Source organism: Macrobrachium rosenbergii, chromosome 22, assembly GCF_040412425.1.
Source record: "Macrobrachium rosenbergii isolate ZJJX-2024 chromosome 22, ASM4041242v1, whole genome shotgun sequence".
Classification (NCBI taxonomy): Eukaryota; Metazoa; Arthropoda; class Malacostraca; order Decapoda; family Palaemonidae; genus Macrobrachium; species Macrobrachium rosenbergii.
This window is the reverse complement of record NC_089762.1, coordinates 12,642,906-12,667,119: the sequence shown is the minus strand read 5'-3', so window position 1 is coordinate 12,667,119 and position 24,214 is coordinate 12,642,906. Positions and strand designations below refer to the sequence as shown.

General features: G+C 43.8%; 1 protein-coding gene across 3 annotated transcripts in view; it reads right to left on the bottom strand.

The window, feature by feature from the left end:
- Nucleotides 1-24,214, bottom strand: part of Arfrp1 (ADP-ribosylation factor related protein 1) — a 140,305-nt gene that overhangs the window by 54,399 nt on the left and 61,692 nt on the right. For all 3 annotated transcript variants that reach the window (XM_067124220.1, XM_067124221.1, XM_067124219.1), the window contains exon 3: nucleotides 15,757-15,927. In XM_067124220.1, the coding sequence (XP_066980321.1) occupies nucleotides 15,757-15,927 (171 nt within the window). The remainder of the gene's footprint in view (nucleotides 1-15,756; nucleotides 15,928-24,214) is intronic.

Below are 24,214 nucleotides of genomic sequence, written 5' to 3'. Positions count from 1 at the left end.
TTCAACTGAAGGACTTGGCCAAGAGCAGCTCTATAGCCCTTAATGACTGAAACAGACCCTCTGGTCTGCCCTGTGTCTGTTGGTCTTCTCTGCAGACAGGTGACAGAACGTTTGACAACTAATCAAGTTGCCCCTGTATTTGTAAGCACAGCTGTTTTCTCTCATAGTATTGAAGTTGTCCTGTTTTCTTTATATAATGGTATAAAACAATTAAAATGATCACTAATTTGCTTTTTTGCATAGAGCAACACTATTTATTCACTAATAACTGTATTTTTTTATATTGTGTTCATGACTAAATACAGATTTTTAGGATAAAAATAATTTACAGTGTACTTATGCTGTACTAATGTTATCTACAAAATCCGTGAATCAGTGAATTAGCGAAAGCTCCCCCAAGGAAAAGTGAATAATGTGTTCCACAAAAATCTGCGACAAAATGAATCGTGAAACAGTGAAGCATGAAAAAGAGGGGTAGCACTGTAAAGCAATGCACAATCCAGTCTTTGGATAGGAGTACAGTCACCCATACCTTCTTCTTATGCTGGTAATGCACAGGAAGAATGTGCTTGCTAATTTTTGCTAATGCCTTTGGATTTACAGAGTGATAAATCATGAATGGCTTGAGTTTATACCAAGCCACATTTCCCCCAAGCAGAAGAGCCAGTCGACCTTTGTATGCCTTAAACCCGGGCATCGTTTTCGCTTTTTTGTGGATGTAGGACCGTTCAGGCATCCGCTTCCAATACAGTCCTGCTTCTTCGACATTGGTGATTTGATCCGAAAAGTATCCTTCATCAACGATCATCTTATGCAGAGCATCCTTAAATTTAGCGGCTCCTTCACCATCAGCACTTGCTGTAGCACACCAGTATAATATGAATCACTCAACTATTGGCACAATCTTTATAAACAAAGATCGAATAATGGAACACAAAAAAGTGCTGTGCCAATACAGTCAACAATTATAAGAGAAGGGAAAGGGTGGTAAAGAAATGGAAAAACTTTTGGGTATCTGGATGGAACACCAGAGACAAAAGTGTGTAACACTTAGCCTCATGCTGATTTAAGAAAAGGCTAAAAGTCCTTTCAATGACTTGATGGCTAAGGCTGGCGAAAGTGCTACAGATGAAACATTTGCTGCAAGTCATGAATGATTTCATCACTTCAAAAAATGCGCTAACTCCATCATGTGTCCGTTACTGGTGAGACAGTGAGCGCCGACAAAGCAGCAGCCGAAAAATTTCCTGGATGCTCAAGGAAATGATTGATAACGAAGGCTATACCCCTCAGCAAGTTTTTAATATTGACAAAAAGGGTCTATTCTGGAAAAAAATGTCAGAAAAAACATACATCAGCCGTGAAGAAAAGACAATGCCAGGGTTTAAAGTGGTGAAGGATAGGCTAACTTTACTGCTGGGTGGCAAAGCACTGGGAGACTTCAATCTAAAACCACTCCTCATGCATCTCACTACAAATCCATGGATGCTCAAAAATATCACTAAAAGTTCTCTACCCGTAATCTGGATGTCCAGTAACTAAGCCAAGGTGACTCTTACTGTATTTGAAGACTGGTTTTTCCATCAATTTGTCCCCGAAGTCAAGCTGTACTGCCGCGAGAATGAGTTTCCTTTGGATAATGCCCCTGGTCACCCACCACACCTAGATGATTTCCATCCGGATGTGAAAACTGTTTATTTACCTCCTAACACAACTTCATTCATTCAGCCCATGGATCAAGGCAAAATAGCCAATCTATCTCTCTCTCTCTCTCTCTCTCTCTCTCTCTCTCTCTCTCTCTCTCTCTCTTTTACCCAAAGGATTCTAGTAGAATGCGACAGATGGATGGATAGATTAATAGATAGATAGGGCTGGAAGTAAGAATCACATAGCAGGGTATGCTACCTCTATGCTGATTGGCTTGTAGCATGACAAGCTATTGGCTGGAAGAGTTAGTAGCAACCAATCACACAGCATGATATCAGCTTTGCTAGTTGCTGAATGTCTTGTAACTCTGATGCTTTGTGAGGGAGTGTTCCCGCTTTTTTTTTTTAAGATTGGTTTTGGTTTAATGTTTACTGATATTGTATATTCTTATACACTAGTTTTGTGAATTCATCTTTATTCACCTTTGTGTACATACTATCACTAGTGTATTAAATATTTTCAATGTGCAAATGTATTTTTTCCCTCTCTCTCTCTCTCTTCGGGGGTAACTAGATTAGTTTTCACACGTAGCTATGAACCTTATATTTTTAATGGTAATGTTGTAAGATGACTCTGAAATGATATTAAAGTCTTTTAGGATGATAGTTTACGGTACATTTGTATAGGAGGGCAACTAGATTAGTTTTCACACGTAGCTGTGAGCCTTATATTTCTAAGGGTAATGTAAGATGACTTTAATATGATATTAAAGTCTTTTAGGATGATAGTTTACAGTATATTTGTATAGGATGATAGTTTGAGATATATTTAGTGTTTGAACTATTGAAATAGGCAGTTATAAGTATTTTTAGAGGGGGGGGTCTTTGAAGTTTAAACAATTAATATAGGCAGTTATAAGCATTTTTAGAGGGGAGTGCCAAGTATTCGTAAATTTTTGCTATTTGTGGGTGGTTGTGGTCCCTATACCCCATGAATCACAGGGGTTGACTGTATTGTGTTACATACGAGAGAAAAAAGGGGGTTTACTTTTTTTTTAACAATATGATGTATTTTACAGTCCTTGGGGCAAATGAAAAACACTGTGTAGCCTACTGTACTAGGTGTCACCTATGAGAGAACAAGAAGGATGTTGCTTTTTTTGTTTTTATGCACATTTATGGAATTTATTTTGTTACAAATACAGTATTGGAAAATAAGGTAGATCATTACTTTTTGCATATAGTTTCAGTCTGAAGTGTGATGGTTTTTGTTTATAGGCATATTTAGGTTTATGGCTATGTGGTACTGAAAAGGTTAGTGAAGAAGGGTACGGAGTTGTCCTTGCACACCTGCATGGTTTTTATTTGTCGTTACCCAGATTTTGTCATTATCACACAGGGCCTTAGTTCTATTAATCTGGATAATTGACGGATTACTGTAATGAACAATGTAATCAGAATTCTATTAGGTGTTTGAGTACAGTATGCTGTATTGTGCAGTATATGGTTCAGTAAATATTCATTTCATGTATTTTGTGTACCCACACAATACTTAGTATAGCTGTTCTTTAGCATTCCAATTACATTACTAATACAAAAATGACATTTTTATAATAAAATAAAGTTATATATATACTTGCCTAGTAATTACATAGCCTATATTTCTAACTCGCGTGACAGCTAAAAATCTGAAATTTGCGGTGGTATTCAATTGTTTTAGTGTAGGTGACTAGGTCCCACCCTCTATCAGCAAAGGAAGGGTACAACACCGCTGAACAGCGTCAGTCCCTTTATGCCCTCAACGTCTGTGAGAGGGGAGGAGGAAGGGCTCTGATTCAATAATTACTTGGTAAGTATATATAAAACTATTTTATTATAAAAATGACAATTTTATGATAAGATAAAGTTTTATATATACTTACCAAGTAATTACAGTAGAACCCCGGTCCTCGACTGTACTAGAACTCGAAATAATCGGATTTCAACACGAAATTTTGAGTAAATTTTGTGTCGGAATTCAAACAACAAACCGGAATCCGACCCGATGAATCATATGATGTTTGTAGAAAAAAGTTTCAGGCGGCTGCCGCTAGTTGGCATTGTTGGTGGCGTTCTTCCCATGCTTATTTAAAAGCATTTAAAGCCCACACATGCTGCTGCTGTTGAAAAACAAGCCATATTATCACATGAAATTAATAATACAGTATTTATAAACCGAATTACTGTATGTCTGTTATCATAAAATTAAGAAAAATTTCCGAAATTACGTCGGAACTCGGCAGCCTGTATTCGGTTTATAAATACTGTATTATTAATTTCATGTGATAGGGCTTGTTTTTCATTGTTATCATTATTAACAACAGTTTTCATGTGTACCTGTTACAGTACATTCTGGTAGTGCCTATAAGGCTACTTAGCCTAGCCTATGGTAATACGGCCGCATTGGTCATAGGCCAACTTTTTCGATACAGTTTTTCAACTCTGAACCTATTTAATTGTAATTTGTGTAAAGTTTTGTATAAAAAGGCAAGGTTGGGGTAATGACTGGTGGTCAGGGATGGATTAATCCATTTTCAGTTATTTCTTATGGGACAAATTAACTCAGAATTCGACAAAATCGAATCTCGACACTTCTTCTGGAACGAATTAGCGTCGAGAACCAAGGTTCTACTGTACATAGCTATGGTTCCCTAACCTATGGCAGCTTAGAAATTCAAAATTCGTGCGGTGGCGCTGTTATCATTAGTGTGTAGGTGATAACGTCCCGCCACCATCCAGGACTCGAGGTAACAAACCAGTGGATAACTCAATTCGTTTTATGCTCGTATGTCCATGCAAGAGGAGGAGGGCGGGCTCCAATCATGTAATTACTTGGTAAGTATATATAAAACTTTATTTTATCATAAAAATGTCATTTTTATAAAAGTAACTTACCAAGTAATTACATAGGTGATTCCACATTGTAAGGAGGTGGGAAAGAGCATGGACATGTTCTACTCCAAAACATTAAGAAAGTAATGAGTTTGAACCAGAAAGGTCGATAACATTGAAAAAATGTTTGTTGTTTCCTTACCTGTTGAGAGAGCTGCTGCAGGAAGGTACTGCCTCTGGTCGGCGCGTCTCTCAACTTGTAGTGGACGTGGCAGTATAGCCAAGGGTCACCACTACATTAGTGGGAAACGTTGCAGTGGAGGAAGTACACCATATGCTGACAAAGTTTTTAAAAGATGCCCTTGCCCTGGGCGAAGACCAGAATACTAAATGAAAAACACTGTCACCTACACCACAGAATAAAACCATAACACCCAACCGTTATTAAAGATAAAGTATGAATTGGTGGGTACTCCAGGTACAATGTACCCCCAGGCTTCCCAACGACTCAAAACCTTAAGTCAAGCCGAGTGGATAGCAAAGAAACAGATAGATTCCTCATGCTTCCTCTCCCAGCACCATGCCAGCCACAGACAAAGGTCCTAAAGTGCTACAATTTTCAAAAACAGTTTCTATGTCCTTGAGGTAGTGGGAGGCGAATATGGACTTGCATCTCCAGAACGTCGACGTAGGATTGAAGAAAAAGACAAGTTGTGTTTGAAGGCAAGGGAAGTTGCTACTGCCCTAATTTCGTGAGCTTTAACCTTAAGTAGAGGAAAAGCTTCTTCCTGGATCTGAGCATGGGCTTCTAATATTAATTCTCTCAGAAAAAAGGATATGGCATTTTTGGAGCAGGCGAACTGGGTTTTTAACGGAGCACCAGAGGTTGCTCGAAGGTCCTCTAATCTTTTCCGTCCTCTGAAGATAGTACCTGAGGGACCTCACTGGGCATAGGAGTCTTTCTTCTTCCTCAGGTCCTAACATATCCATAAGGTTCTTGATGACGAAGGACCTAGGCCAGGGTTTAGAAGGGTCCTCATTCTTTGCTAGGAAGCCAAGAGAAAAGGAGCAGACTGCTGCGTCTCCTTGTGCAAAGCCTATTCTTTTGTCTATTGCTTGTAATTTGCTAACCCGTTTGGCACTAGCGAGAGCCGTTAAAAAGAGTCTTTTTCGTGAGATTCCTGAGGGAAACGGAACAGAGAGGTTCAAATTGAGGACCTGAGAGCCACTTCAGTACAACGTCTAAGTTCCAAGAGACGTTGGAAGAACTATCTTTCTTGGACGTATTGAAGGATTTGATCAAGTAGGTGATATCTTGGTTAGAATACAGGTCCGTTCCTCTGTGCTTAAAAACTGAGCTGAGCATCGACCTATACCCTTTGATGGTAGAGGTCGATATCTTCCTGATGGACTTTAGGAAAATAAAAAAATCGGCTATTTGGCTTATAGATGTCTCAGAAGAGGAGACGTTATGGTGGTTGCACCACCTTCTGAAGACTGTCCATTTTGATTGGTACAGCTTTGTAGAAGAAGCTCGTCTGCATTTCGCAATTGCCTCTGCAGCTTGTCTCAAAAACCCTTTTGCTCTGACAAGGCGCTTGACAGTCTGAAGCCTGTCAGAGCCAGAGCGGATAATCTTTGGTGGAATCTGAGAAAGTGGGGTTGTCTGAGCAGAGACCGTTTTTGTGGAAGTAGTCTTGGGTAGTCTACCAGAAGGCTTAATCAAGTCTGGAAACCACTCCTTGTTCGGCCAAAATGGGGATACAAGGGTCATGGAGGTGTTCTGATGCGTTGACAGCTTGTTGATTACTTCCCTGATCATTCCGAAGGGAGGAAAGGCGTACACATCTAAGCTTGTCCAATCAAAAAGCATTGCATCTGTGCTCCATGCTTGAGGATCCGGGACTGGAGAGCAAAAGAGGGGCAGACGGTGGTTTCTTGACGTCGCGAAAAGATCCACTGTGGGTTTGCCCCACAGTTTCCAAAGGTTGTCGCAGACCACTGGATTTAAGGTCCATTCGGTTGGAAGGACCTGTTTGAGGTGGCTTAATTCGTCCGCAATCACGTTCATCCTCCCTTGAATGAACCGGGTGACAAGAGAGACTCGGTTCTCTTCCGCCCACAGAAGGGAGATCCTTCGCTGTCTCATACAGGGAGAAGGATCTTGCCGTGGACCAGATCCGAGAAGTATAGAAGGCCCAGGTGAATCGCTCTCAGTTCCTTTATGTTAATGTGAGCATTCTTTTGTTCTGTAGTCCATGTTCCGGATACTTCCTGACCTTCCAGAAGCGCGCCCCAGCCTAGGTCGGAGGCATCTGAATAAAAATGAAGGTCTGGGTGCACTGGGAGAAGAGACTTCCCTTCCCGAAGTCTTTTTCCACACGACCACCACTGGAGATCCTCTTTGATTTCTGACATAATCTGGAAGATGAGAGAGTCTGGTTGGGTTTTCCTGCACCAATTCGCTTTGAGGAAAAACTTTAGTGGTCTCATGTGCAGTTTGCCTAGATTTACAAACTGCTCTACTGAAGCAAGGGTCCCCAAAAGACTCATCCACTGCACTGCCGAGCAGGAAGGAAGAGCAAGGAACTGACTGACAGTCTGAGGGCAGTTCTCGACTCTTTTGGGCGACAGAAAAGCCCGAAAAATCTGAGAGTTCAGTATCATCCCTAAATAGGGAATCTCCTGAGATGGAATCAGAATGGATTTCTTTTTGTTTAAGAGGATGCCTAACTGCTGTGTCAGGCGAAGAGTTCTTTTCAAGTCCTCCTCGCACTTTTCCTTTGACGACGAGCGGAGAAGCCAATCGTCTAGATACAAGTTGATCTTGATTCCCAGAAGGTGAAGCCAATTCCCCAGAGGAGCAATGATTCGGGTGAAAACTTGAGGAGCCGTCGATAAACCGAAGCATAGGGCCTGGAACTGTAGTATCCTGTTCTGAAAAACGAAGCGTAGAAATTTCTGAGAGTTTGGATGAACAGGGACGTGAAAGTACGCATCCTGCATATCCAGGGTGACCATCCAGTCCCCCTGTTGTAGTGAGGACATGACAGAGTGAACGGTCTCCATGTGAAACTTCGTTTTCAGTACGAAGACATTCAAAGCGCTTACATCCAGAACGGGCCTCCAGCCCCCCGAGGCCTTTGGAACCACGAAAAGGCGATTGTAGAAACCTTCTGAGTGGGGCTCTAGGACTTCTTCCACTACTCTTTTGGAAAGAAGGAGTTCGACTTCTTGACAGAGGGCCAAAAACTTCATGGAGCCTTTTGAGTATGCTGTCAAGGTGATAGGAGATGTAGTTAAGGGACGAATCTTCACGAAAGGAATGGAGTAGCCCTCTTTGAGAACCTTGATCACCCAGGGGTCTGCTCCTCTGTTCTCCCATTCCTTCCAAAAAGTAGAAGTCTGGCTCCTACCTGGGCGCGGAGGACTAACTTCTTACTTCTTGGGGTTGGATTTGAAGGAAGACCTCTTGATGGACTTCGTAGGAGGTCGGAAGTTTGATCTAGGTCGAGGCTGGGTCGTAGTTCTCCCTCCACGAAAGGGTTGAGACTGAAGAGGGGAGAATGATCTAGATGAGGAAGGCACAGGTTCCTTAGGACGTCTAGTGGACTGAGTCAACAAGTCAGAGGTGGACTTGCTCTGTAACTCTAAAAGAATATCCTTCACTATGTTTTGAGGAAAGAGGTGAGACTTGTCTAAGGCAGTGAAGAGTAGAGCTGACTTCTGCATTGGTGAGACTCCTTTCGAGGTGAACGAACACCAGAGCTCCCTCTTCTTAAGGACACCCATAGAAAAAAGGGAGGCAAGTTCCAAAGAGCCATCTCTAATTGCTCTGTCTGAGCATGAAATAACTCCAAGCCAATCAGAAGCAAGATCTTCAGCTAAATCCAGGCAGTCTTCAATCTTACTCCCTAGTGCCCCGATGGCCCAATCTAGGAAACTAAAGATCTCAAACACCTTAAAAATATTCTTGATAAGGTGGTCTAGTTCGGCTGAAGAAAACATTATCTTGGCCGACAATAAAGCCTTTCTACGGGATGAATCCACCAGACCAGAGAAGTCCCCTTGGGAGGAGGCAGAAACTCCCAAGGAAGGAGCTTCCCCAGTGGCATAGTAAGAGTATCTCATCTTCAATAATTTGCTGGGCGGAAAGGTGAAAGTCGCTTTGCCCTGTTCTCTCTTAGCGGTCAGCCAGGCATGAACTTCTCTGAGAGCTTTCTTCGAGGAGGAGGAAAGAACAAGCTTGGGTAGTCTGGTACTTTCTGACGGATGCTTTTTCATGAGGTAGGTAGAAGCTGGAGAAGTAGGTAAAGGAGGCCTGAAGAAGTCTGAGTAATTCTCCAAGAGGAAACGCAGGAGAGACGAGTAGGAAGAAGAGGGAACTGTATCCTGAACAATCTCTTCTTCCTCCGAAGAGATAGGAGACAAAGATTTATCCTTAGACTCTGGAGCAGATGCAGATTTCTTCAAAAGACCCACAAGCTCGGTCAATTGGCGCTTTAAGTGGGGTTAAAGAATCTTCCTGAACCGATGAAGAAGGCGGAATAGCCAACAAAGGTGCATTGGTTCCAAAAGAAGAAGCTAGGAATTCGGTCGTAGGCGTTGGAAGTTCGGGAGTTGGCGCTGGGCGGTCTAGAGCTGAAATCTGGCGCGAGACGGCAGGCGCTGGGCGCTCACTGGCGGAAATCTGGCAAATATCGGCGGGTGCCGGGCGCTCACTGGCAGAATTCTGGTGTGAGTCGGCGGGCGCCGGGTGCTCACCCGTCGAAGTCTGGTGCGAGTCAGCGGGCACTTGGCACTCGGAAGAAGATGGGCACTTAGAACGCTTATAGCGCTCAGGACTGTCTTCAAAGAAATAAGCAGGAGAAACAGGCTGGACTTGAAAGCTTGCAGGAAGGTTGAGGGCTAGTCTCTCTGAACCTCTTGACAGCCAGGGGAGAAGAACTGCTAATTTTTGCATGTCTCTTGAGTGGGCGCGAAGGAGAAGAGTAGCGACATGGCTTCTGGCGTGGACTGGAAGAATCCGAATCAGAAAGTCGATGCACAGGAACGCCTTTCCAATGGCGTTTAGTTGAAGCCTGGGAGCGCACGACAGGCTCGACGGAGGGGGCGACTGCCCGTGGGCAAACCCCGCCAGCCTCCCTTGGACTTCCAGTATGTCTTCTCCCTGGTGCGGGGGAGCGGGACAGTGATCTTCGTCTAGGAGCACTGGTGGGACGGACAGCCACCTCCTCAATATTCACAGCACTATCACTTCTCACTGCACTGTCAACACTTACATTTTTTTTTCATTAGAGATTTAATAGCTGACCCATTTCCATAATGGTACTAGATAATACAGTAAACTTCTGATCAAACCTAGATTCGAGGCTGGCAATGGCACTAAGAACAGAATCACTGAAACCTGGAACAGGAGCAGATGGTAAAGTAGGAGGAGTTAGGGTAGGAGGAGGAGGAGGAATTGGAGGAGAGATAGTTCCATCATCCCCTACATTTCCCAAAGGAAAGGACTCTGCATTAGCCCTACTTTCAGCCCTAATGGCTGCTTTCCTCTTCTTATCCCTTTCTAATTTGTCTAGATGAGATTTCAATGTTTTCCATTTCTTATCATCCCAATCCTGACACTCTACGCAAGTATTATCCTTACTACATTCTTGCCCCCTACATTTAGTGCATTTTGTTTGAGAATCATATGAAAGCTTAGTTAGCCTAGTTCTACAACCCTCGGAACAAAAGCAAATACTAGATGAACTGGAATCCGACATCGTTAACTAAATAAACTAAAGTTAACTTGAACAACAATTCAAAACAATGGCAGCAAGCCACAAAGCAGCAAATTCTGAGTACTTCACCAAAATTCATGCAAAACCAAGCTGAAAGGCGAAGAAGCAGCTGCGTGAAAACTTCCGATGTTAACCGGAAGCTGGCAGATAACGAATTGAGCTATCCGCTGGTTTGTTTCCTCGAGTCCCGGATGGTGGCGGGACGTTATTACATACACACTAACGATAACAGCGCCACCGCGCGAATTTTGAATTTCTAAGCTGCCATAGGTTAGGGAACCATAGCTATGTAATTACTTGGTAAGTTACTTATATAAAAATGTCATTTTCATGTATGTAATTTACCAAGTAATTACATAGTTACATCCCATATTGACAGGAGGTGGGATGCATGGACATTAATCTTAAAAACATTCAGTAGAAGAATGAATGTGAGATAAAAATTCTATTAGCATTGGTTAAAAAGTTGTTGTACCCTTAACTGTTAAGAGAGCTGCTGCAGACTGATACTGCCTCTGGTTGGTGCTCATCTTAACTATAGTGGCGCAGCAGTGAAACTGTGGAGAGCCCCTATATTAGAGGGAAGCACTGCAGCAAAGGAGTATTCCAAATGCCACAAAGCATCAATGGAGGTTATGAAGCTCATGGAGTAGTCCGATGGCTAACATAACCGTACAAGAGTGCCCTTGCCCTGGGGGCAGTACCATAAAGAAATACAACCAGAAAACGGTCACCTACACACTGTATACATTAAAACCATTACCCAACTGTAAAAAAGGACTGGTGGGTACTCCAGGCACACAGTACCCCCAGGCTCCCCAAGAAATCAACAGTCTAATCAAGGTGACAGAGGTAGGATAGGAGCAGACTCCTATGCTTCCTCCCCTAACACCATGCCAGCTTCAGATAACAGACCCAGGGTACTGTAGTTTTCAAAAATAGTTTCTATTTCATGTAAATAGTGCGTTGCAAACACAGAATTGCATTTCCAGAAAGTTGATTAGAGAATTGTTGACAAAGACATGTTATGTTTAAAACCCAACAAGGTGGCGACGGCTCTAATCTTGTGGGCTTTAACTTTCAAGACTGGTAGAAGATCCTCACAAATTCTTGAATGCGATTCCAGGATGACGTCTCTCAAAAAGAACGCTTTTGCGTTCTTAGAAAGGGGTCTAGAAGGGTCCTTCATGGCGCACCAGAGCTTACTCAATGGACCTCTGATCTTCGCTGTTCTATTAAGGTAGTCTAAGTGCCCTGATGGGACAAAGAGTCCTATCTTCCTCTTCTAGTCCAAGAATTTCCATCAAATTCTTGATGGTGAAGGAACGAGGCCACGGCTTAGAGGGGGGGTCTCGTCCTTGGCCAGGAAGTCTAGCGTTAAAGAGCAGACCACATCTCCTTGTGAAAAGCCTACTCTTCAGTGATCAAGTCGCTGATGTCCTGAATGGATCCCAGATCGAGGCCCCTGTGCTGACACAGAGTATAACATTGCTCGGTACCCCTTGATCGTCGAGGAAGACAAACCTCTGTTAGTCCTTAGGAAAAGAAGGAAGTCCATGATATTCGTTGCAGAGGTTTCAGAAGAAGAGATGTTATTTCTTCTGCACCAGCTGTGGAATACTGCCCACTTCGCTTGGTAGACTCTGGAAGAAGACTGCCATTTACACTTAGCAATTGCTTCCACAGCTGGTTTAGAAAATCCCTTCACTCTGACGAGTCTCCTGACAGTCTGAACCCTGTCAGAGCACGAGCAGATAGGTTGCGATAAAAGCAGTGGAAGTGCAGTTGTTTGAGAAGCTTTGGCTTCTATGGAAGGAGCCTGGGGTAGTCGACTAGCAGTTTGAGGAGATCTGGGAACCATTCTCTTCAATGCTAAAAGGAGGCTACCAAAGTCATCTTCGTGTCCTGATGGGATATGAATTTGCTGACAACTTCCCTCACCATGTTGAATGGTGGGAAGGCATACAGGTCTATGAAGGACCCATTCTGCAGCATGGCATCTGTCGCTCATGCCAGAGGGTCCAGGGCCACAGAGCAGAGCACATCTGAGTACAATGAAAGGTTGGGCCTCAGTGGATGGAGAGACTTCCCTTCCAAGAGACGTTCTTCTGCAAGCCACCATCTCAAGTCTTCTTTGATTTCCGGAGTGATCGGAAAGACGAATGAGTCTGGGTGGGTCTTCCTGTTCCAGCTGGCCATCAGCAAGAACTGCAGTACCCTCATATGAAGCCTCTCTAGGTTTACGAACTTCTCGAGGGATGTGAGGGTTCCCAAAAGGCTCATCCAACTGTTGGCCGAGCAGGACTTGAGAGCGGGGAGGTCGCGGACTGTTTGAAGACAAGATTGCACTCTTTTGGGGGACAGAAAACCCTGAAAATTCAGAGTCTATTGTCATCCTCACATAAAGAATCACTTGACATGGAGACAATTGCGATTTCTTCTTGCTGATGAGTAATCCCAGATCTTGGGCCAGAAGAAGGGCCTTCTGAAGTCCTCTGTGCACTGTTTCTTCGATGGAGAACTTGGGAGCCAGTCGTCTATACAGAGGGATGTACTGATCCCCATGAGGTGAAGCCACTTTACAAGAGGGACGAGAACATGAGTCAATACTTGGGGAGCTGCAGAGAGGCCAAAACGCAGAGCTTGAAATTGGAAGACTCGGTTCTGGAGCACAAATCTGAGATACTTCATGCTGTCTTGGTGTATCGGGTTGTGAAAGAAGGCGTCTTTCCCATTGATGGTCACCATCCAATCCCATTGGATGGACGAGAGAACTGACTGATTTGTTTCCATCTTGAATTTTGTCTTCTGAACAAAGACATTCAGGGCGCTGACATCCAGGACAGGTCTCCATCCCCCGGATGACTTGGGGACCACAAAAAGACTGTTGTAAAACCCTGGAGTGCTGACATCTTTGACCAGCTCTACAGCCCTTGTCGTGAGAAGAGCCAACATCTCTTCCGCAAGCGCCGAAAACCTCTCGGAGACTACCGAGTAGGCTGTCAATGCGATGGGCATTGAAACTAAGGGAGGGTTCTCCCTGAATGGGACAGAGTACCCCTCTTTGAGTACTATCGAGACCTACTGGTCTACTCCTCTGGCTTCCCATTTCTCCCAAAAGTGTATGAGTCTTGCACCTATTGGCACAGAGAGGACTGGGTTCTCATTTATGAGAGGAAGGTTTTGAGGAGTCTTTTTGGCTGGGCGTACAGCATGCAGATTGGAGTGCGGTCGAGCATAGAACCTTGTCTTGTTGCCCCGAAAGGGTTGCTGCTGCAAAGGAGGGATTGACTTCACAATGAAAGAAGGAAAGTCCTTGGAGCATTTGGCTGACTGGGCTAACAAATCCTGTGTCGACTTTTTCTGAAGCTCCGACGCTATTTCTTGGACTGTGGCTTGACAGAAGAGGTACATGCAGTCCAAAGGAGAAAAGAGAAGTGCCGACTTCTGAGATGTAGTCACACCTTTGGTGGTAAAAGAGCACCAATGTTCACGTTTCTTCAGGACACCCATCATGAATAAAGAAGCTAGTTCCATCGAGCCATCCCATAGCTTCATCTGCGCAGGATAAAATCACCAGCCAGTCTGCAGACAAGTCCTCTGACATATCCTCACAGTCTTCAATTTTCTTTGCCAGTGTTCACACGGTCCAGTCCAAAAAGCTCAGGACCACAAAAACCTTAAACATATTCTTGATGATGTTGTCGCTCGGTAGTTGAGAACATAACCTTAGCCAAAGCAAAGGCTGACCTCCTATTGGAGTCAATAAGACAGGAGAAGTCCCCCTGGGAGGAGGCAGCGCCTCCCAAGGCAGGAGCGTCTCCTGTAGCGTACGCTTGCTATCTCTTAGAAGTGAGACCGGGCGGGTGGAGTGCAGAAGGCCGCTTTACCCTGCTCTCTCTTGTCCGAGAGCCAGAAGTCCATTTCCCTCAAGGTTTTCCTGGATGACGAAGACAAGACCATCTTGGGAAGCCTGGAGACATCAACAGGCTGGTTCCTCATATAGAAGGCAGAGGTAGGGGAAGCCGGGATTGCAGATGAGAAAAAGGACAGAAAGGCGACCAAAAAATACCTAAGGAGGTTGGAGAAGGGCGTGGAAGGAGGTGGCTGGTCTAACATCTCTTCCTCTGAAGAAATCAGTGAAGGTGCCAAGTCAGGAGGATCCTGTGTTACTGCTTGATTTTTCTGCAAGAGGTTCATAATTCCATCCAAACGGCGCTGAATAGGATCCACCGATGAAGTATGCTGTGTGGGGCCGATGGCGGATGAAGGAATCAACAGTAGAGAGGGCGCCGGGAGCTTAGGGGGTGGTGCTAAAGATTTGAGTTGGGCGCCAGATGAACATGAGTTCGCACTGGGCGCTCGGTGGGCGCTGAGCAGTCAGTTGGTACTGGGCAGTCGATGGGCACTGGGTGCTCGGAAGCAGCTAAATACTCAGAACCCATTGAGCACTTACCAGATGAAGATGGGCACTTCCGTGAGAAAGTCGGGTGCTTGAGAGGCAAATACTGTCAATAGGGCGAAGATCGTTCAAGGCTAGCCCGTAAACTACAGGAAGGCCGAGGGCTGCGCTCAACACCCTTTGCATGCTTGCAAGGAGGCGGGGAAGCACGGTCGGGAACCGTTAGGTGTATCTTGAGACGACGACGAGAGATCTCATAAAAGTGTCCTCGGCGCCTCTTGTCCGAATTGGAGTCCGAAGAACTAGAAGGTCGTGTGAAGGGGTAGGTTCGATAGGTAGAGGACTGGTTAAAAGGGAAATAGCAGTAGGAGAGGGAGACAGAACAGGTAAATCAGTATTTGCCAAATTAGAACATTCTACATTAGCTACATTCCTAGCCTCGGCTCTAAGAGCTGCTTTCCTCTTCCTATCTCGTTCTAACTTATCTAAGTGAGATTTTTAAAGTTTTCCACCTACCTTGATCCCAGTCCCTACATTCGATACATGTCGTCTGTTCCCTACAATTAGTACAGATTGTGTGGGAGTCATAAGATGCTTTCATAAGTCTAGTTTTGTAGCCTTTGCTGCAAAACTGGATACTAGCAGAGCTAGTGTCGGACACTGTCGTGAAAAGACAAAATTGGGAAATAATTTGCTAACAATGCAAGTCTAATGAATCCTAGGCTATTTGAAAATAGCTTAAATGCTACCCCAGGTTCGGGATAGTCACCAAACGGAGAACAAAAGCAACCATCTGGTGACCAATCTTGAAACAATAGGTGCTGTGACAACAGAACTAGTCATTAAGTGGCAGAAATGGACTAATGCTATTCAGCAGTGTTGTACCCTTCCTCCCACCAATAGAGGGCAGGACCTAGTCACCTAAACTAAAACAATCAAACGCTACCACGAATTTCAAATTTTTAGCTGTCGCGCGAGTTACAAATATAGGCTATGTAATTACTTAGTAAGTTACATATATAAAACTTGAAACTCAAAATATGGGGGTTACCTTTTCCCAAAGTGGTTGCAATTCTTCTTGTCCTCCAAGATCCCAAAAGCTTAGTTTAATTCCAGCATAGGTAATTGCCCCAACATTCTGGCCTACTGTTGTTGTAATTTTAGAAGGGTTGAGGCCCTTATAGCCCCTTGTAAATTTTGTTTTGGCAGCTTCCAAGTATGTCTGTAATAAAAAAAAAATAAAGTTATTAGCACATACATATAAGAAAAAAATATTATAAAATAAATTTTAAAAATAACTTGTATTTTTCTTAGGTATATAAACCAAAGACTTTTATTCAGTAACCTTCAATACCAACAGAAGGAGTTGTAAAACGTAACAAAGTTGTTGACATGGAAATGGTGAGTGAGCTCGGATTTGCCCCTCACTCACTTCACATCACCCAACTTTTTCCTTTGATCACAGGGACAGTGCAGGGCAATTGAAATGGATTCAAACAGTACAAGGCACTGGTTTGAATACCTAGTAAAAATAAAAATTGCGGTTAAAATAAAGTATGTTATTTATTCTACAGAAATTTAAACCATCACCTTTTATATAGGAGACTTAGTCCTTATGTGGGAGGTCGTCTCTGCAACTGACTGGAGCTGAAGTGCTATGGTTCCAGTTGTGCATCCAAGCAGGGGATATTAAGACTCCTGTAACCTCCTACTGGTCTGTTGAATGGTTTACCAGAACAGTAAGGAAGTGGGCTAAAGTATCTGCATTATAGGAGGGTACTCAAGCAAGGAAAAATTTGGAGAACCAAGACATGCCCTGTGAAGGATCTCATAATGGAAGGAAGCTTAATTCTGGCTACTACCCCATAATGGGTTCAGAATAAGTTCTATCACATTCCCTCCTCCCTTGTTCTAAAAGGGAAAACAGAGGTAGATCATCCTAGCAACTAGTACTAGGACTGGATATTCAATGTGTACTCACCTGTATCTTGTCCAACTCAGAATTTACTTAAGCCTGTGCAACTAGAGTTCATGTGCTTATTCAACTTGTTGAGCAGCAATGACAGGTCCTAACGAGAAGATATCAATAGACTTGTGGGTGACGTTCCTCAAGTAGAATAAGGTAAAGGTACTGTCTATGCCAGACATCTGCCCTCAATACCTGAAATACCGAAAAGGTCTTCTGAAAGCTGGGGGGCTCCAAGACGCTGAAGTAGTATGCTCTCTAGCATGGAGGGAGGCCAGCTTCCTCCTAAGAGTCATAGGCCTGCTTGATCACCTCATGAAGCCAGAAAGTCAGGGTGTTCCAGACACAAACTTCTTGCACTTTTTCATTAAGAACTGATCCTTTTCAAATAGTCCTTCAAAGCACAAAAAAAGCAAAGGAACATGACATCCATATTGCCACCCACAAAGACTCAGATTATCATTATTATTATTAAAAAAGTTTAACCAGACCACTCAGCTGACTATCAGCCCTCATAGGGCTGGCCCGAAGGATTTGGATGAAATGACAGGTCTAAGCTAGAAGCCTAGCACTGGGAACAAATAAGTCACTCGGTAATGATGAATGAACGAAAATGAAATTAAAAGTTGCACAAAGGCATAAACTCTCATACTGGTACATACTCACACAATAAATACATTTATACTCATATTTCCATACATACTCACTAAAAAAGTATATTCAAATTTCAAATAAATTAGGTACAATCATTAAGTAAAATGTTAAAATTTAGTTGTTTTAAAATTCATTAGGTTTAAAATTTTTATTATTTACTTTTAGATTTTATCATTAAATTTCATGAACATTAAAATTAGATTTTATCAATTAAAAATTTATCAGATCTATTTCTTTGATAATCGTGTTATATTTTGGACATTCTTTCTGATTATCAACACTTTGCAATCTGGGCAAGGAGGGCCACCATTTCATTAAGTGTCCGTGTCAAACGAGTATGGCAAGACGCATGGTGTGTATTTTGTTTTGTCTATTTTAATTTATTATTTTCAGGTTCTTCATTCCATATATTTTGCCATTTACTTAAAATGATTGTTTTTATATATCTTATATAGTCACAAATAGGGATGTCTACATTTGCTCTTGTCATGTGGACTGCTTCTTTAGCTGCTTTGTCAGCTTCTTCATTTCCTTTAATCCCTACCCAACATATTCCAATAAATCCCTATCCAATATATTTCAATATTTTTTTCTTTTATTATACAATTTATGGAGTGAAAACTTAATTTGCTGTACAATACTGTATTATTTTTTTTATTATAGCTTTGAGTGGCTTCTATAGTGCTTCTGGAGTCGCTATAAATCACAAAATTATTACATGAGGCTTCTCTAATAATTTTTATGGCTGATGCTATTGCACATAACTCAGCTGTAAATATTGAGACATTATCTGGTAGAGAGAACTAATACATTTTGTTTTGGGATACTGCAGCATATCCCACTCCGTGTCATGACTTAGATCCGTCAGTGTATATTGTGTAATGTGGACCTTTTCAGATTATATGTTCTACTGTATGTTGTCTATGGTGGTCTTGGGTATATGAACAACTTTTAGATAAATATTTTAAGTGTGTACAAATTCTCATTTTATGCATTGTCCAAGGAGGAGGTAATTTTACTATTAAAGGTAATTGTATATTTATATTTAGTGACTCAAACAATCTTCTAGCTCTAATTGGGAAAGGAGGTGGATGATTGTTTATATACACATCTCTTAATCTAAATAATTTTTGGTTGGAGAATCATTTGTCTGAATTCTCAGAGCACTCTTCATTGTTACTAGCTCTCTATGGAGAGACAGAGGTAGTTCACCACATTCAACTTGTAAAAAGATGTTGGTGATGATCGAAAAGCTCCTGAACATATTCTAAGGCCTTCATTATGAACTGGGTCTAACGTTTTTAGCGTTAAGTCTGATGCCGAGCCATAATTTCACTTCTATAATCAATGGTAGAGAGCAATGTTGCTTTATACAGTAGAGTAAGGGTATGTCTATCAGCTCCCCAAGTAGTGTTCGATAGTTTTTTAATTAGGTTTAATGCTCTTTTACATTCTGAGTTCATGTATGTTATGTGGGCTTTCCAGTTCAAGTGAATATCAAATACTAACCCCAAAAAAGGGATTTTGACAAAGGAAAATCTATTTCTGGGGGAAGACCTGTGTCACCCAGTGAAATGGTTCCATTAGCACTCATTTCTAGGTATAACTATCACAAGTCTTCGTCCAATAGACCTCTCTATTCTCAAAGTCCCAAATTTAGGTGTGCTGTACCAAGGATTGCCTTCCGCTCACCCGCTAGGCGTCATCACGCGACTGACACGTCATCCCAATATTAGCACCCACCAAGCTTGGTATACCACCCGGGTGGGAAAGGAAGTGTAGGGATGGGTCACTGGGTGACACAGGTCTTCCCCCAGAAATAGATTTTTCCTTTGTCAAAATCCCTTTTCTGGGCTCGACCTGTGTCACCCAGTGAAATCATAACAGAGAATCAGCCATACAAGAGCTTGGTGGTACGTCTCAAAAATTACTTTAATGGAGCTAAATAAGACTAAGAGAAAACTTTACTGTGATTTTAATACTCTCAAGTTGGAAGATCAACAACAATTTCAAAATTATGAGGTACACAGTCTAAAATTATAAAATTAACCAAAACCAAGACACTTAAGGCTAACAAGTTACGAATAAAAGCAGGCTATCTGCGGTACGTGTAGGAATCAGGCTGTGAAGCAGACCTGACCTAAGGCTAGAAGCAGGGCGAGCAGGCGAGGCAGGTAGGCTAGAGAATATACCAATAGGTAAACGAGGATTACAAACCAAAAGGACAAAGAGTATACATAAACTAAACTTGAGCTGGACCAGGAGGAATAATACTTCCTGCAGCTACTGTGGAATATTTAAGAGCCTCTAGGGACTTAAGATAGTGGCGTTTAAATACTGTTGGTGATTTCCAGCCCGTTTATTTTTTTTTTTTAAAGTCATCAACATTCATATTATGGAAATAGTTAGTTGAGGTGGCCACCGCCCGAATATCATGTACCCGAGGTACTGACTCCGGGTTTGCCTGTAAAATAAAGAATTTGTTGCCTGATGGCCTTTAAGGAAATATTACCTCCAATTTCCCTAAGAAAAGGAGGGCCTGCAGTTCTCTTAGAAGTTCTCTTTAAATAAGCCCTTAAAGTATTGACTGGGCACAAAGACAGATCCTGTGGAAGGGGAATAATCTTCCAAGGAGACCATCTATTCTGTGGATCCTCATTCTTTGCCAGAAAAATGAGGTCCGGAGACAACAGAACTTCACCTGGCGGGAGGAAATCAACATGATTGGGCTCTCTAGAAAGAGCACACAGTTCAGAAATTCTAGCTCCTAAGGCTAGACTTACTAGGAAAAACGTTTTCATTAACAGATTCAGGTATGAACATAAATCGTTATCAGTGTCTGATGCCAATGTAAGTACGTCATTTAAGTACCAGGAAACCGTGTGTGGACGGGTTGCTGGTCTAAGACGAGCACATGCTTTAGGAATTGATGAAAAATAAGAGCCTGTAAGGTTAATATTAAAGCCATGTAAAAAATAATTTTCTTAAAGCAGATTTTGTTGTAGTAACAGTACTAGTGGCCAATCCTTTCTCGAATAGTGATCTGAAGAAAGAGATCGCTAAGTTCGTGGTCATATCATGAGCATCAGAACCTCTCAGAAACAATGCTAACTTTGTAACTGCTGAGTCATACTGTCTGAGAGTAGATTCCCTCTTTTCTGATTCTATGGACAATGTATTAAGAGGGTCAATGTTAGCGCCTTTCTGTGCTGCAAATTTCATGAAGTCCATAAAGCTAGGGCATTCAGAACTCTTGAGGAAGCTGATACAGTCCGAGTCTGTACTACTTGTGTCAACCTTGGGTTGGGGATATGTTTGTGCGTGAGCTTTAACTCTAGCAGTAAAGGAAACCAACTGCTCTACGGTCAGTTGGGTGCCACCAGTGCTACTTGACCTTTGAATGATCTGAGTTTGTGTAAAACTTTCATCAACAGATTTATTGGTGGAAACAGATAGACCCCTGCCATCTGTTCCAGGTGATTGACATTGCACCTGTGGAATGAGCTAGAGGACCCAGATTGGGAGCAACGTAACACGGAAGCTTGTGGTTGCTCTCTGTGGCAAACAGGTCTACCTGGAGACCCAGTACCTGAAGGCAAATCCACCCGAACGACTTCCTGTCCAAGGACCATTCCGACTCCAGCGGGGTTGTCCTGGACAGTGAATCTGCAATGACATTCCGAACACCTGCCAGGTGGGTGGCTGACAGGTGCCAAAGATGTTTCCTTGCCAGAGAGAAAATTGCGAACATTACTTGAGTGATATGGCTCGACTTGGAGCCTCCCCTGTTCAGGCAATGCACCACTACTGCACTGACCAGCACCAGCTGATGTGAATCTGTCTGGCTGGACACAGTTTCTTTAATGTTAGAAATACTGCCATTGCCCCTAGAATGTTGATACGGAACTGGCGGAATACTGTTGACCACGTTCCTTAAACTTTCTTGTGTTGGGAATATCCTCCCCAACCGCTTAGGGAGGCATCCGTATGGATCACTAGTGAAGGAGGGGGAAATTGAAGAGGCACTGACCTTGACAAACTCTTGACTGACGACCATGGTCAAAGCCCCTTCCTCAAAATCTGCGGAATCAGAGACAGCTTGTCTCTGCTTCTGCTGTTGGCTCGTTCCGCCATACCCTGTTTATATCCTTCAGTTTGGCTTTCAGCAGCAAGCCTGTTACTGAAGCGAACTGAAGAAAGCCTAGAATTCTTTCCTGTGTACGACGAGAGGCTCTTTTGTTTTTGAGGAACTGTCTGGAAGTTTTGGCTATTTCTTTCTGTTTATTTGGAAACCCAGGTACTCCAAGAAGTTGATTACTATGTAAGTTGCTCTTCGACGTTCCTTGACGTTGGATGCCCAAATTATCCAACCGTCCAGACCTGCGGCCAGCATAATCCCTTTGGTCCGTAGCTCTTGGACTACTGTCTCTGCCAGTTTGGTAAAGATTCTGGGCGCTATGTTGAGCCCGAATGGCATGACTCTGAACGAGTATGCTTGTTTTCCTAATCTGAACCTTAAATAAGGGCAGAAGTTTCTCGCAACCGAACGTGATAACATGCGTCTGTAAGATCGATAGAGGTGGTGACGGCCCCACGGGGAAGTAGGGTCCGTACCTGCGAGATTGTAAGCATGCGAAACTTGTCGCAGTGGATGAATAAGTTGAGACGAGACAGGTCCAGAATTACTCTTTGTTTGTCTGAGTCTTTCTTCGGGACACTGAACAGACAGCCTTGAAATTTCAAGTGTCTGACTTTCTTTATTGCCTTCTTTTTTGTAGAAGTTCTTTTGCAAAGTCCAGTAAGACTTTGGATGGATGTTGATGGAACCTGCCTGGTGGAGGAGGTCCCTTGCTTCAGCTCCATCCCAGACCTTTTGAGATTATGCTGTGGGCCCACAGGCTGAAGGTCCAATGGTCCCTGAAGAGATATAATCTCCCACCTACCTGAGGTGTTTCATTGAATGGGAGAGGCCTTACTTCCTCCGATTCCACGGCCTCCTCTTCCACGTGAGAGAGGTCGGGATGCTGCCCTACCTCTGTAGGCGGCTCTAGCCCTGCTTCCCCTCGCATGCCTATTGTAGCCTCAACGTCCCTTGGCTTTCACACGAGGCGTTGAAAGCTGGGGACGACACGAAGGCTGGCGAAGCAGAAGCTTGCTGAGCCGGCTGCATCAGTACTAACTGCTGCTGAGGTTGTGACTTAGATGTAGAAGGCTGGCCGACCTGTGAGACCGGTACCGCCTGAAGCACTGTTTGAGCCTGAGGATTCTTAAAGCCCTGGAATCTCTTGAACCTTTTCCTTTCTTTAGGTTGAGGTCCGGAGGTCTCAGAGAACTTCCTCTTGAAAGGAAGGCCCCAATGAGAGCGGAGACTCTAGTGCGCTCTAGTTGCCTCCGCCATGACATTATTGACCCCGTCCTCTGGAAAGAGGTTAGGTCCCCAGACAGAACCCTTCATAAGTCTATTGGGCTCATGTCTGATGGTGGCCTCTGTGACGATGTGTTTCCTGCAATTCTGTCTCGCTACCACAAAGTCATAAAGGTCCGACTGGAAGGAAGCCAATAACGACTTTGTGAGGACCCGAAATAGAGGTTCGTCATTATAAACCGATGCCATTACCTCTAAGATGGTGACGGAGTGCAGGGAACGACTCAACCTGCACTTGGCCTCAAATTCCACTTGAGCAGAGCTTCCGGAATTCTGGGAAGTTGCTCGCTGAATAGGGTGGAGGCACATTCGGAATCGAGTTTCCCCACCGTAAAGGTTGCCGGAGCTCCCAACCAACACTCCGAATCTCCAGGGAAGAGAAGGGAAGTAGAATCTGTCTCCCGGAGTTGAGGCATGGTCTTGCCACCTATCCCCGCCTGAAGGGTCAACTCTGTAATCTTAGCAGTGCAGGGGGTAGGTATGGCGTCACCTACGGAGAACACCGGAAAACTTCCCTTGAAGGGGGTAAGTTTCGTGTTCCCGCACTCCCAATCTGTGAGAGCGCGCATCAGGGTGGATTGAGCTTGGTCCCTTGGGAAGATGACTGTCTCTTTAGGGACCTTATCAGACCTAATCCAGGCTTCTTCCGTTAATCTGGCAAAACCTGGATAGGGAGGTACTAGGTCGGCTGGAAAGAACTCCAGTTCCTCCAGACGACGAGTGCCCAAACCCTCAATGGTCAGTGTGCCATTATGCAGGGGAGCATGCAGGGCCCGCCGCCCCGGATTTCCCTTATCAAAGGAGGGCAGTTTGGAGGCATCCAGGACAATGTGGGATTGTTGTGCTGCTCCAGATCGGATGAATCCGGAGAGCAAGCTTTCCTGGGCCTGCAACTGTTGTGCCAGTGACTGCATTGACTCACCGGAAGACTGCAAGCTTGTGACCAGGTGAGTCGAGAGAACGTTTAGCCTAGCTTCTACCTTGGAGTCGATTTTCTGCATCAGCAGATCGACAAAGGCCTCAGAGTCAAAGCTAGGCTGTGGAGACTTAGCCTTTGAATCTCTGGACCTCGACCTCTTAGAAGAGGGAGTAGCCTTACTTGAGGACGCCACTGGTTTGGGAGCCAGAGACGACCTAGAGGGAGCTGGCGGGTTAGACCTTTGAGGTCTAGAGGACTTTGTTAAGTCCTTCTTTTTTAGGAATTTCACCTTGGGTATAACAGACCGAGATCTGTCCCCGAGGTTAGCTGGTTTCGGAAACCCCTGGAAGAAGAAAGAAGAAGAAGAGGTGAATTAAATAAGGTTCTAGCTAAACTAACCCCGCCTGCCTCACTTACCACCCTACCTTCTACCAGTTGGTCACCCATGCTCATGGGCTCCAGGTGGATGTTAATAGCCGCCACCTCTTCCGCCATCCCTCCGCACAGGTTGTCGGCTTGGGAGGGTTGCGTCTCTTGCCAGAACT